Source organism: Ostrea edulis, chromosome 10 (genome assembly GCF_947568905.1).
Source record: "Ostrea edulis chromosome 10, xbOstEdul1.1, whole genome shotgun sequence".
In the NCBI taxonomy this organism is placed as follows: Eukaryota; Metazoa; Mollusca; class Bivalvia; order Ostreida; family Ostreidae; genus Ostrea; species Ostrea edulis.
Window position 1 is genome coordinate 22,251,212 of NC_079173.1, and position 15,506 is coordinate 22,266,717.

The 15,506-nt window shown below is 36.8% G+C and overlaps 1 protein-coding gene across 4 annotated transcripts in view; it reads left to right on the plus strand.

Moving 5' to 3' along the window:
• LOC125665530 (uncharacterized) overlaps positions 1-9,797 on the plus strand; it is an 80,958-nt gene extending 71,161 nt beyond the window's left edge. For all 4 annotated transcript variants that reach the window (XM_048898196.2, XM_048898198.2, XM_048898197.2 and 1 more), the window contains 6 exons: positions 946-1,062; positions 1,946-2,092; positions 3,541-3,639; positions 4,908-5,025; positions 5,990-6,114; positions 6,282-9,797. In XM_048898196.2, coding sequence (XP_048754153.2) covers positions 946-1,062; positions 1,946-2,092; positions 3,541-3,639; positions 4,908-5,025; positions 5,990-6,114; positions 6,282-9,386 — 3,711 coding nt within the window. In that variant the 3' untranslated portion in view covers positions 9,387-9,797. The remainder of the gene's footprint in view (positions 1-945; positions 1,063-1,945; positions 2,093-3,540; positions 3,640-4,907; positions 5,026-5,989; positions 6,115-6,281) is intronic.
• Positions 9,798-15,506: the final 5,709 nt, after the last annotated feature.

Genomic DNA, 15,506 nt, shown 5'->3' on the forward strand with positions numbered 1-15,506 from the left:
GTTCACTATTTTTTTTAATTCAGGAGACGAAAATCCACTAAAGCTTTTTAATGTACCTTTTATTTATTTTCTTTTGACAGGAAAAGTGTTAAAATGAGTTGCCGGATTACATTATACGTGTCATTCGGGTGGGAGGTTAGGCCAGCAGACTCCTTGTTCATAATGTATGCTGTAAAATTGAATAGGGACAGTAAATAGTGATAAGATTATTATCAGATGAAAGAACTATTAATTTTTTAATACATGATATATTTTTAAAAATCCAGCTGTGACGTCATTCTATTGTATTAGCGCTCCATTATTTTTTCAGGAATGGAGAGTTTCAAACAACTACTTAATAATGTTCTGTTGAGTTGAATATTTTTTATGAATGTCTTATGAGTTCCCCCTAATCCCCTGGCCTCTGTCACTGTTTTAACAAAATGTAAAGAATAATTTTCATATTGAAACCTAAACGCTCAGATGAGAGTTGAACCAAAGACCTTTCACATGAAAGGCAGAAGCTCTGTCTACGGAGCTACTGAGGACGATGACAACTTTGGAAATATTAAACAATACATGTATATACACTCACTCCACTTTTCACTCTGTAATTGAATATGTATTATGCTGACGAGCCTAAGGCTTAAAACAATACAATGACAAAACTCTATACTAGTATTATATATAATTCTGATATTTGATAGTATTTTTGTATTTCATTGAAAGATTTTCCTGATATGAGTTACAATTATAGGTAGATTTAAACTGGGGGTGGATTTTATGTAGGTCAATGTATTCGTTCATCGCCTTTCTCCTCGGCTCCATTACTTTTATGGAATGGATAGGTACTCGGACATTAACTTATGCATTCATTTTCATAGTGCACAGTGAATTACGAAATCAAATCTGAGATGTCGTTGTAATGCATCACTCTATCCATCAAACGACTTTCCTTCCCGACAGGCAACAGAAGAAAAGATCGGAATGACAGAAGTACAGAACAATAACAAGCGGATATTGTGCAACCTACTTCCGGCGCACGTGGCGGCCCATTTCTTGGATACATCCAGCAAGAAAACGGTAATTTGCATCTAGTATACATTCCGGAAAATCCCGGATAACGCTACAGATATACTAAACCGTCAAATGAATTTCAAAGCCTGTCAATCAATTTAATCAATCATTATTTAAAAAAAAAATCCAAATTACTGATGTTAATATGTTGAACAAACAAACAAAATGAAACCAAAAAAAAAAAAAAAAAATGTTACGCGGTTTGGTTAGCTTGAAGACGATATTTTCACCATGTTTGTTTTTTTTATGTGAAAAATCAGATCACAAAGAATTTATTGAAAAATGTATACGTATACCATTTGTTATAATGTGGGAACACTTTTATGTTTCACTATGCACGTTTATAAACATAATAGTCAAGATTGAACACAAAACGAGGTACCAGTATGCCTATTTCATGAACGTGAAATAAATAGAATTTATTTTACACCTGACAATTATTTCTGTATATACTAGTTACGTGGTTTGCAAATACATGTATATCTACATTTTTTTTCTGAAAGACATCCGCCGATAGTTTCCAGACTTTTTCTCAGAAGGATAAATGATCTTGAATTGGTCGCTGTTCGTGGTCCAGCGCTGTGACGTCAGTAGAATGATATTGAATTTGCAGCAATCCCTAATGCATTACGTGCTTCTCAACTTTTAATAACTTTGTAATCAGTATAGAATACCCAGGAACTCAATATCGAGTATTCTGTCTATAGGAAGTCCGCTGAGGCAGACACTATATCCCTTCGGAAGCGCTTTTAAATAGCCGTGTATTGTATAGTCTATATCTAATATATACTATACTCCACGGGTGTATAAGTTTTATATTACTAAGAATGACACATGTTATTCAGTAACATACTGGTGTGAATTGATAATTATTGGTTTTGGTCTACAGGAACTCTACAGTCAGCATTATCCGAAAGTGGGCGTATTCTTTGCGTCCATTCCTAACTTCTCGGACTTTTATATAGAACTTGACGCTAACAAGCAAGGCATGGAATGTCTGCGTGTTCTGAATGAAATCATCGTTGATTTTGACGAGGTTGGTATACCTTTTTTATGTGCATGTATTCCGCGGCAATTACATTTCTTGGGTTCCAATTTACTATGAAAGAGTAAAGGTATAGAAATCTAAATGTAGGATACGCAAGGTCGCCCATTAAACAAATAATAAACCATATTTCTGTATTCTAATATGTTTATACATAATCATTCTACATAACAACCAAAGTTCGTCCCGAAATTCCATATACTTTCCAAGATATGCAAAATGCTTGTTAATTTACGCATACTTTACCTGGGCTCTGGCTTTGTACCACTCAACAGAATGTTTGTGCTCCATAACAAGCAAGTGTATAGAGTGTGCAGCATTATGTCTCATTTTAAAGTTGAATTTCTTACCCCAATTCACAAACTGAAGTCCGTAATATAACTCCGAGTTACTGAACATTGTAAAACCGTCTGTACTTTTACTATCATAACAATTTTGACCGATGTCACTAATTACCCAAATGGACTTCATTATGATAAATCGTCAAAGACTTTTGCTAATGTGGTTTGGATCAAAAAGACATAGTAAGAGCTGTGTATCTTTATATAGACCTTTTATTAGCCTAATTTATGTACTGTATTGAATTATTACTGAATGGAATTCAATTTGATATTTAAGTCCCTAACTCGTGTTGGGTCCTTTTATAATTTTTGAATAAACGAAAGGATCCGGTCAATATGGCGTGATAAGTGAATGCATTTTACAATGTTCAGTAACTTGGAGCTAATACGGACTTCAGTTTTTAAATTGAAGTAAGAAATTCAACTTGAAAATATATGTTATCGAATGCTTTATATTGTTTGTAATTGCTTGTTGCAAAGCACAAACATACTGTTTAGTGGTACAGTGTTAGGGCCCAGGTAAATTTCGAGTAAAAGATGAAAGGACATCTGCACAGCTTGAAAAGTACATGGATTTTCGGGATGAACTTTGAAAGTAATGTAGGTTAATCATGTATGAATATCTCAGAATACAGATTAGAACTTTATACCATTTGGGTTACTACTTTTTACATCGTCAGACTTGGGTACCCTATATTTAGAGTTCTATACCTTTACTCTTTAATACTAAATTTGAACCCAGACGATATAATTGCGTGAGATGTAATCAACAAATTCTGTAATGTGATATTATATTTGGATTCGTTTGATGGCGAGAAGTTTTTATGATGCCCACACTCCCCTTGAATTTCGATGTAGGTTTATTTGCATTTTAATCCACTTGCATCTAAATGCACCTACTGTTTAGTACTATAACGCACCTGTTAATGTTAATGTATATCATTATTGTAGATGTAACATGCATTTATCAAAGATATCTGATATCTTATTCTTTCTCTGTGTTTTTTTTTTGTTTTGTGTTTTTTTTTTTTTTTTGTTTTTTTTTTTTTGGTACCAGTATGTTAATGAGTGTTTTATCTTTTATGTCTGCGTTTTCAGCTCCTCAATGAACCTCGATTCCGCGCCATTGACAAAATTAAAACAATTGGTAGCACCTATATGGCTGCTGTAGGACTTATGCCAGATTATAAGATACAGGTAAACTTAGATGTTAACTGTTAAAGGCAGTCTTAACAGAATATCATGATGTAATGTTTTATCTGTGTTGATGATGTTTATAAGCATCCCATCATTTTGATTTTATAATGAATACGGACTATTGAAACAATTTCTCGAAATTATCTGGAAGCAATATAATAGATAAAATATATTATCATTTTAATTTGTTTTCCATTATGTGACTAGAAACATATGGTCACTCTTATAAGCCGGAAGTCGTGATATTTACCCTCATTCCAATCTTTTGATTAGCCGTATCGATGTTTAGGGCATCGAAGAAAATTACGAGGTAGAATTGACCAATCGGTTACCTCCCTTGCCGAAACTTGCGTGGTTACTTAATCAAAATTCAATTTGCCGTTCTATTTACGAGTCAGTTTAGAGAAAATTGGCAATGTTATGCCTACATGCCCTAATACACTACGTCACTGAGACACAGCGTCTAGACACGTCACTGAGACACAGCGTCTAGACACGTCACTAAGACAGCGTCTAGACCTGTTTGTTATATAGAGTAACATTGCATAGCACCCCGATTTCAGGCTTTGCAAGAATCGCTAAACGGAAAAAAGCTTGGTTATTGCTGATCTTAAAGTGTTGGTGTCTCTTCATGTATGCAAAATTTCATTTCAAAAGCTCTAAAACTAATGGATTGATTAAAACTATGGATTAATTATTCATGGGCATTCATCATTTTTAATTGATCGATTGTTTGGTATTTTAGCTTCCTTCGAGAATGTAGTACCTCATTTAGGTTTTTAAACCTCACTAGTTGCCAATTTTTCACTCATATTGAGACGTCAATAGTTGTAGATGAAGTACTACAAATTTAGACTTACGACCGGAGCAGTGAGAGTTCTTTAATGTAACGACTCTAGACCTCCGTTTTAAGGTTATATCCGAAAGACCCGCGATTCGCATTTCTAAATACCAAGGATTTGGCGAAGGAGCAATTCACTGCATACATGTATATTTACGCCTTAGGTTTGACGCAGCCATGGCACGAGCGGGGCTCGAACTCCCAATCTCCCAATCACGACGAGAATGCTCAACCACTGAGCTATCGCGGCAAGAGCCTTCATTTCTAATTTTAAACGAATGACTAAGGTACAATCGACTCAGACATATAACGTTCTGGGACCTCCTACGCACGAATCGAACACTACCGTCTATTTGACATCTTTGATAGTCGCAGTAGATTATCATTTTGCGACCATTTTTTGTTCTGAATGTTTATTTCATTGTAGGATACTCGCGGATCTATGTCGCAATATATGGAGCTGCTAATTGAGTTTGTGTTAGCCATGATGGATAAGCTGCAGGTCATTAATGAGAACTCATACAACGATTTTCAATTGAAAGTTGGTAAGTCTTCTGCATGCCTCACATCGTGCAGCCAAACTCGGACATTCAAATAGTAGCACAAAGATACTATTTTCTGCAATTGCAAAATTAGCAGTTTTAATGGGAAATCTGTAAGAAAGTTAATTAACCTTTGAGAAAATAGAAATTTCGTTGTTATGGTAGTGAATATAACCTATATCTATATAACTTTAAAATGAAGAACTATGAACAGATTCCATTTTAAATTACCACAGGACTGAAGCAAGTTTTTTCTGATCCAAGTTTTGTTTGCCTGTCAGTTTGCAAGGCGTAAACTCACCACCTTTCTATCCTATCAAGACCTACTAGGTCATTTTAACCACATTTGACATACCATATTTTTGTATAAAGGAAAAAATAATTAAATGAATGACCATGTTCCCTTTCAATGATAGATTTAGAAAAGCGAAAACTGATAGGATACAGTTCTCATGTAACCCATTATGAACAAAGACACCTGGACAGGTTCAGAGTAGAGGTTTAAAATTTTTCAGAAGGTATAGGATAAAGTCTTCAAAAGTTTTCAAACTGTGACCCACAAGACGAAAGCAGGGGTCATAAAAGGGATTTTAAGTTCTTCACAGGGACATGAAGAAAATATATCTTTAAAGATCTTTTATGAAACTAGGGAGGTTGAGGGGGCAGATGGTATGCCTCATAAAATCACAAACACGGGTTAGCTAATGATAGAGCACAATGTGTGCTCATGGGAGTTCCAAGACTATTGTAATACCTAATCACCAAAGACTACATAGATATTGTCAACGAGGAATATATAATTACAGTATATATCTAAAGGGCAACCCCAGTTGTTCAGATGAGTGATAATATCCATGGACGTTCTGATCTCAAACCACAAAAATTCGAACCACGAAAATATTGTAGAGTATTGTGGTGTATATTTGTATGAAGATAAAATTAATGAACTCTGGTATGACGATTGTAGGTGTGAATATTGGCCCCGTTGTAGCTGGTGTTATTGGAGCCAAGAAACCCCAGTATGACATATGGGGAAACACTGTAAATGTCGCCAGCCGAATGGAAAGCACGGGGAAACCGAATGTGGTTCAGGTACTTATGGTCTCAATTCTTTTTTAGGTAACAATGTCCCACCTATTTTGGATGCGTGTTGATAGTTTAAGCTAATCAATTTTCTTAACAATGTTCGACGCATAAATTGATGACATTACACAGTAGTAGTAATTATACTATATTTAGATTTTCTTTACATCCTGTAGGTGACAGAGGATGCTTATAATGTATTGCACGACAAATACGAGTTTCAGTGTCGAGGGGTAATCAAGGTCAAGGGTAAAGGTGACATGGTGACGTATATATTAGTGGGAAGGCGCCGACCAGGGAGTGTCCTACACACAACATCATCACCACGTATGTCGTCGGCTACAATTCAGAATCATTCAAATATTTGTCCGTCTCCAAGCTCGCCTAATCTGCACAGACCAGGGTCAAGAATATCAGCAATGGAGGGATCGCCCAGCATCAACAGTATGAATAATGTGCCCAACAGTCATTTGTCAGGGCAACCTGGAAGTGGGTCATTGGTTGTACGTAATCCAAGTGCAGCAAGTCTCTCGTCGCACGAAAGTATATCTAGGAACGAGTCTTTCCGTTCACAGAATCGTTTGCCTTTAAACTTTGACCCAGCGAAAGGAATGCCTACTCCCCCAGGAAGTTTGAATAGAAAAAGACGTAACAGCACAGAGAGTCCTAAATATCCTCCGCGGAAACCTTCGTCTAATGCTCTGTCACACTGCATTTCAGGTCACATATCTGAAACGGAGTCGGAAGTGACGTACGCACGAGTTGATTCTCCAGAACTTCCTGCTGTTCATTTCATGAATGTGAAAACACAGAATGTTCACCCATTACAGAACTCAATGTTTGATAATTTAAAGACTAGTCCAAATACAGCGGCACCTACCACGGATCAGTTTTTACCCAGTCTAAATTCTTACCCTGGAAGCAGTGCACCTCGAATAACAATGAATGATTTGTACGCTACGCCAATATTCGAAGACGAGACCATCGATGTAAATTCTCCACTGATGCCACAGTCCCCTTCCCAGCAGAACCGTGGGACTGATCACTACAAACAAATTCAACGAAACGTTAGCGATAGTAATATTTTCAGTCATCACCAATCGCACTCAAAACTTCCACGCAGCACAAGCACACCATGCACTTCAAACATGAACAGTGCTGGTGCTGCACGAAGTTCTATAGATACCAGTGAAAGAACAAACCACAGAGAAAAATATACCGCACCTCATTATGCGTGTGTGCAACCGATTAGGAAACCTAGTCAGATTCCGTTGAGTCAGCCGAAAGGTCCGCCAGTTACAAAACCGTGTCAAGTCGTAAGTCCCACTGTGCCAATGGTAAAACCCACGCCATTCGTTATGGCAGGTGTGATTCCTGAGCTGCGTCATGCCGTTAAAGCAGCGCCTGGACTACAAGCAAGAAACGCTCCGAATACACATCCTATTAGTCCATTCGGAAACCCTTCATTTCTTAATCAAAATGATTATGAAAGATCAGAGCCTAATGATATCCCTGAAGAGAGTCGGATGATGATCTCAAATATGTTGAAAGAACTTAATCAAGTGGTAAGCCCTTCCAACCCCAATCGTAGGAAAATCAATAGAGTAGAAAGTAACGATGTTCAGCGTGATAGAGATTCAACAGATGATATTTTTGTTACCGCTACCTATCGTGAACCGCTAAGCCCTCAACAAGCTTTTTACGCACCACACCAGATGAACATGCAAGGTACACCAGTAAGCCTTCACAGAAAACCACCGTCGCCTCTACATAGATCTCACCAGGGATTAATTTCTTCACAACGACAGAGTCCAACGACATCTCCAATGAAAAGAAATATCTTTGAGAGAAGTGAGGAAGGAGACTCGAGGTGCTCCATTTCCCCACCACCACCTCCTATTCCTCCAAAACCAAATTTAGAAGGAGGACGCAGGGTGTCAAGAGGATCACGAGCAAGTAGTACATCTTCCCAGTCAACTTTAACGCCCACTCCAGCTCTGGTGGCAAACATTGACGGACGAACCATGTCCATTATGTCTAGTCCCGAAGACGAAGCATTTCAGGTGTCCGATTCACAGCCCCCACCTTTGCCCGTCCGACGGATGCAAACAGACAAAGGATTACAAAAGACGGCAGAGGTGAAGCCTAATGCAGTTCAGCGAAGTAATTCCAGTCCTCGAATGAAACCAAGGTCTTCACAAATGCATCATCGGAGGGAGATTCTTACACCAGTCATGCATTCCGATGATGATAAGGAATCCACTAGTTCGAAACCTTTCAGTGAGCATTCTTCTGTGGTGCTGTTACAGCCAATTCAATTAAAGTTATCCAGACCAGCATATGTGAAACAACTTTCATGCCCCGCTGACGACTGTTATACGCAATATACTCGTGCCTTCCTCGCAAACACCGACTATATGATATCGAATTTAGACAGAAATTTTTCGAGGTCAAGCGACACGATTTATTCAAGTTTCTCCCATGGTCCGCCTACTCCCAAATTCCCAGTCCTGAGTTCTGCCGCTTCGTCATCTTTGACTCAGTTATTGCAAGAACTTGCAGGGGAACAATCAAGTAAAGATAAGGATTACTGCTTTGAAAAAGAACATCATCCGCCGATGAAAAGAGATGAAATAGAGACAGAAGACAAAAGGGTTTCCCAAAGCTTTGGCAAGCCTCCGTCAAGTGGACAAGGTATCCAAAATTCTAAAAGAAAGTCTACAAAACTTCCAGTTCCGGTCAAGACAAAACTGGCTTCTCCTGTGAATGAATCTCCCAAGAAACCCACACCAGTTCAAAATTCATTTCAAGTTAAGCGACGTGGAAACTTTTCGATGCCAGTGAGACCCTGCAAAAGTTTAGACTACATACCAAGTGACAGAGAAGATAATGCATCATCGGCTGCATCGTCAGCGTGCGGAAGTCCTAAAATGATGAGGGACTATATGAACCCATGCTATCAGGCTAGAATTGAAGAATATCTTGCAGGCAGAAATCCACTTGGACTTGAGAGTTTAAGTCTGTCGTCAATTGCAAGTAGTAGCGAGATGTCGAAAAGCGATCCGACCCTCAATATTGATTCGGGATCGGCGGCGTATGAATCGGAGTATGATAATTACCGTCCTGGTATGATGAGTGATGACGACTACTTTATATCTGATCCATTTAGTGACCTTGAAATGTTGGATGAACTTGATATCGATCACGTGACAGTCAGTGACCATTTTAGTGTTGATATGCCTCTCCCAGGTTTACAGAAGAAGACCACGACAGATGTGTAATGATGCCGCATGGATGTCTGATGTGTTTTTGAACCGTGTGTAGCATAATTTCAAAGGACAACATGTATTACGCGTCATACCAACTGATGGACAATATTTGTGATCATGGCATATTATTATACTAGTATAAGGGTAACATGGCATGATTTTAATTAACTTTTTATGGAGAGAGAGAGAGAGAGAGAGAGAGAGAGAGAGTTCTGCTGTGTTTGATAAGAATACTCATTCAGAAAGGTAACAGTGTTTACCTGACATTTAAATGATCATGGTGCTTTTGTGGTAATGATTATTTTCTTTTAATTACGCTTATTTCCCCCACCCTGGTGTTCAATGTGAGACATGTAAATGACGAGTCTTAGTTTGTATCCTCGGCAACATACATTTGAGATTAAATGAATTGAATATTATCAATGAATCTGATGTGTCTCTTTACTTTGAAAGCAAAAAATACATTGAGTACTGCTCTTCCTCATCTTAGATCACACAACTTTGAACAATGTGTGCCATCATTCCTGTCTTTACACACACTATGCTTGTGACTTTGAATGGTACTTTTCTTGGCATTAGAAGGAGAAGTGAAACAGTCATGCGAATGCATGCGAAAATTTGTGTACTGATGAAAATAAAAGACGAATAAACACATTGGACAATTTCATATTAAGACATGAGAAATACTAATTGATTAATTGATGATGCAAACAGAAAAATCATGTAAATTCAAACTATCGTTGTGATAGTTTGAATATTAACCCAGCGTTTACATGATTTTAGTGTTTGCATTATCAATAAATCAATTGGTATTTCTCATGTCTTAATATGAAATAATGAAAGTTAAAAATAACGAACAGTGATCAATCTCGTAACTCCTATTAGGAATACAAAATAGAGTGTCGGGCAAACACGGACCCTAGGATATGCCAGAGGTGGGATCGGGTGCATAGGAGGAGTAAGCGTCCCTTGTGGACCGGTCAAACCCGCCGTGAGCTCTATATCTTAATCAGGTAAACGGAATAATCCGTATTCAATAGCCTAAAATCGGTATGAAACACGTCGGACAGCATTTGACCCAATGAGATATATTGATAAACTACATGTAGATCATAACAACTATAGAATTCGTGAAATACTGATTTTAAACGAGACTGTTGAAACTCCTGTAACATCAACTTGTTCGTCAGCAGCCTGCTTCCATTTAAAAACTCATTAGGTGTTTAGGAGGAATAAGCGTCTCTCTTGTGAACCGGTCAAACCAGCCATGAGCCTTATATCTTGATCAAATAAATGGAGTAATCCGTAGTCAAAAGCCTAACAATCGGTAAGAAACACGCCGGACAGCAATTGACCCAATGAGAGATATACAACCTATCATTGGGTCAAATGCTGCCTGACGTGTTACATACCGATTGTTAGGCCGTTCTTGGCACACTGATTTTGACTACGGATAACTCCGTTTACCTGATCAGGATATAGAGCTCACGGCGGGTGTGACCGGTCGACAGGGGATGCTTACTCCTCCTAGGCACATGATCCCAACTCTGGTGTGTCCAGGGGTCCGTGTTTGCCCAACTATCTACATGTATTTCGTTATCTTCACCTTTCATTGGTAAGCTAGATCACTATAACGACCATAGAATTTGCGTAATGCCGATTTTAAACGAGACTGTTGACTAACATCAACTTGTTTGTCAGTAGCCTGTCCCGATTTAATAACTGATCATACGCGGAACAAGCTCTTGCGTATTGAATCTGTTGAGAGATATAAACACTATCTACAGGTGATAATGGAATATTGCTACATAGATATGGAAAGTTGACGATGGAGAAGCTGTGTTAGTTTGCCGTCAATATTTATTTTCAATAAAATATTTAAGTACGAAGAAATACGAAGGACTCTGTGGTGTATGTTATTTCGAGTTCGCAGGAATATATCGAATCAGCATATGGATAAAATGATTATTGTTGATATTGATATTAATGTCGATATACTGTAAACGTATTATATTTGGCGTGTACGATATTTGGCGGAAATCGTTTTTTCAACAAGTTAGTGTAGATTTGATTTAGCGCATTCCTGAATTACTTTAAACATCTAGATTTACGGATGGCATTTAGCGATGAACTTGATTTAGCGGAAGCTGTGTTCCGCCAAAGGCGCTAAATAGAATACACAGCCAAATGTAATACATTTACAGTATCTAAATCTCGAGTTGAAGAACACAGCAAGATATTTTCTTCTCATGTAGAAACTTTTGAATAAACTCTGCTTCATAATAATATAAAAGGTAACAAAGGAACACAATTCGTACCCATGGGAATTACAAAAGACTGTTGGAAGACCTTGTCATCAAAGACTATGAAGATATCCCAGCATATTTTTGATTTCATCTTCAGAGTATCTGTGCGTAAAATCAGAGTGGTGTTTAACAAAGTAATTTTTTGGATGACTAGTCAATAGATGAAAGGTGAAGATAACGAACCTTGATTCATCTCATACTCCTACAAGCAATACAAAATAGATAGTTGGGCAAACACGGACCCCTACGCACACCAGAGGTGGGATCAGGTGCCTAGGAGGAGTAAGCATCCCCTGTCGACCGGTCACACCCGCCGTGAGCCCTATATCCTGATCAGGTAAACAGAGTTATCCGCAGTCAAAATCAGTTTGCCAAGAACGGCGTAACAATCGGTATGAAACACGTCAGACAGCATTTGACCCAATGATAGGTTGTATTGACGAACTAGATCGTTATAACGACCATAGAATTTGCGAAATACTAACTTCAATCGAGACTGTTGAAAATCCTGTACCATCAACTTGTTTGTCAGTAGCTTACCTCGATTTAAAAACTGATTATACGCAGAACAAGCTCTTGCATATCGAATCAGTTGAGATATATAAACACCATATGCAGGTGATAATGGAATATTGCTACATAAATATGGGAAGTTGACGATGGAGAAGCTGAACTCATTCCGTTTGTCATACAGTTGAGTTGTCAGTTTGCCGTTAATGTCTACCTTCAATAAAATATCTAAGTATGAAGCAGAAGTGGACGACTCTGTGTTGTTCTTTATTTCGAGCTCACAGGGATATATCAAATCGACATATGAATGAAAGTTGTTATTGTTAATAGACAAAACGTCATTGAAATATCTAAATGTCGAATCGAAGGCCACAACGAGAGATTTTTTCTTCTCACGTAGAAGTTTTTTAATAAAATCTGCTTCATATGAATATAGAAAGAGGTCAGCTAACAAAGGAGCACAATGCGTGCCCATGGGAATTTCAACAGACTGTTGAAAGACCTGATAACCAAAGACCACGAAGATATTGTCAATGAGGAACTGTAGCATATTTTTATATTAACTTCAGAGTACTTGTGCGTGGAATCAGAGTGGTATTTAACAAAGTAAGTTTTTGAATGACTGATCATTATATATGAATATTTCCGTTTTCCATTTTTGTTGAAGAAACAACTGTCTATGATGTCAAAAAGTCTAGTCTTTAATTTATCGTGAGGAATGGTCGTATATAGTGTTGAAAAGTCATAGGTTTTAAAGTTATTGATTTGGGGAAAATTATGCGATTTCAAGTTTACTAAAAGTTCTTTAGCATTTTTTAGAATCCACATTTGATTAACACCACTTCTGTCATATGTAGTCACATATTAAATTTGAAGTTTCTCCTTCACAGCTGTTGATATTTTCGTGAGGAGCAATGATAGGGGCTTGGTAGAACACTTACTGGATCCAGCAATGTATCTTTGTTTGTAAGGGTTTTTATGTAGTTTAGGAATCCAGTATATAAGGTACGGTAACTCATATTCATTCGACCTATTGACTGGGATATTAAATGTGTCTAAAACTGAAGCATGGTTTTGAAGAATTTCATCTTTTGAAAGGCAGTTGGAGTATAAGTACGATTACTAAAAGTGGAATTAATGCCAAGTTCGTTTACAATACAGTTGTAATAATAATAATACAAACAAAGACAATGTTGTTACAAGTTTTGTCAGCTGGAATCAAAACATATTCGTCATGTAACCTATCTAATTCTTTTATCACTTCTGGTTTACTAAACACAGAAGGATAGATGATACGTACTTTTGTTTTCATATGTCTAATGCGGGATTTTAATATTACGAATTTTTCCTTTTTCTAATTTTGTTGAAGAAGCAACTGTCTGAGATGCCAGACGATTTAGTCTTTAATTTATCGTGCGGAATGGCCGTGTAAAGTGTTGAATAGTCAGATGTTTCGATTTTATTGATTTGAGAAAAGTTTTGCCATTTCAAATTACTAAAAGTTCTTTTTAATTTTTTTTTTTAGAATCTATGTTTGATTTACACCAGTCTGACACTCAATGTTGTGGCGCAGTACGTTTTAAGTTTCTCCTTTTTAACTGTTACTGTTTCCGTTAGGAGCAAAGATAGAGGCTTGGTACAACATTTAATGGATCCAGCAATGTATCTTTGTTTGTACGAGTTTTTGTGAAGCATAGATTCATCCACTCCATTGACTGGGATTTTGAATGTGTCTAAAACTGAAGCATTGTTTCGAAGAATTTCATCATTTGAAAGGGGAGTTGGTTACAAGTACGATTGCCACATGAGGAATTAATGCTAGGTTCGTTTAACGTACAGTGGTAATCACAGTTCGTTATCTTCACCTTTCTCCTTACAAATAAAGAAAATGTTGCTACAAGCTGTGGGCTGGAACCAAAACACATTCCTCATGCAACCTATCTAATTCTTTTATTACTTCTGGTTTACTAAACACATAATGATAAATGGTACGTACTTTTGTTTCGATGTATCTAATACGGGATTTTCATATTCCTTTATTCTGACAAGGTATCAAATTCTTCTTTTTCATATTTAGCCCATCGTCTGGCATACACTTTGACAAAATTCATAATAAAGATGAAGTTATGTCGTCAATTCAAAGACCGAGATTCTCTGTATTTAGGACCTTTTAGAATAAGTGATCTGAGGTCCTCATTTTCAAGTAGATCAACATCACCAGTAATGACCTGACTAGATAGACTATAGTTGAAAGAAGACGAAGAACAAGAACACCAAGGTGGATTAAGTATTCCAAAGTTTGTTATCGAAAGGTTTGGATGCAAAGGTAGACATATATATTTGTAGGAAATACAGTTATATATATACCCTGGGAAAGGCAGTTATAAACATGATTGTTATGAATGCGGTCAATATACATCCGTGATACAATATACATATGTATGTACATGCAAATTTTGATTGATAGAAATCACTGGTAAATCGTGAAATGAGGTGGTCGCGAATAAAAACTGGTTTATAAATGCCTCAATATGCACATTATAAGAAATGATGACATGAAAGGGATTTATTAGGGATGGATTATTTTCCTAATTTGAAGAAATTTCCTTTTGCAGATTTTTTTATCTCAAAAATATTTTTTTGTGTTTTATGTATGTCAACGTACAAAAAAAACAAAAAAAAACAAAAACAAAAAAAAAAACAAGTATAGCTTTAAAAAAAAAAAAAGCTTGTCGTGTTTAGCAACAACTTTAAAGAGTGAACTTGAATGATCTCTTTGTTTACATTGTGGAAATATGCTGACATGGATATCCTTATGAAAGCAGTATCCTGGGTCCCATTGTATAAGATTTTCTTCACAAGATGAACTAATCAAAAACCATTGTTCCCCCATCTTCACAAGTCAAGGGTTATTGATTGGTTACCATAGTGACACTGATTAAAGCCTCTCTATCAAAAACAAAGAAAATTGGATTTTCAGTGTGTTGAATAAAAAATATCTTTAAAAACTAGTAATGAAACAAAGCAAACAGGGTTGAATTGCTCAAATTTTCATAGAATTTATTCTTGCACGAGTAATACAACTGTGTTAGAAATGAACATGGATAAAAAAAAAAAACCATGAAAATACTGTAAGAGTTTGGCCACATATTGTATCATAACGTACCGGTATATAAAGTTTAATGTAAAAGATTAATACACGTGATCGTTATTAAAATGAGATATTATAAGGAAATGAAAATTTATCCTAAAAGAATGGAATAACTTTTACCACAGGAGTGTAGAAAAAGGCTGAAGTTTTAAGAGAAATTGATAC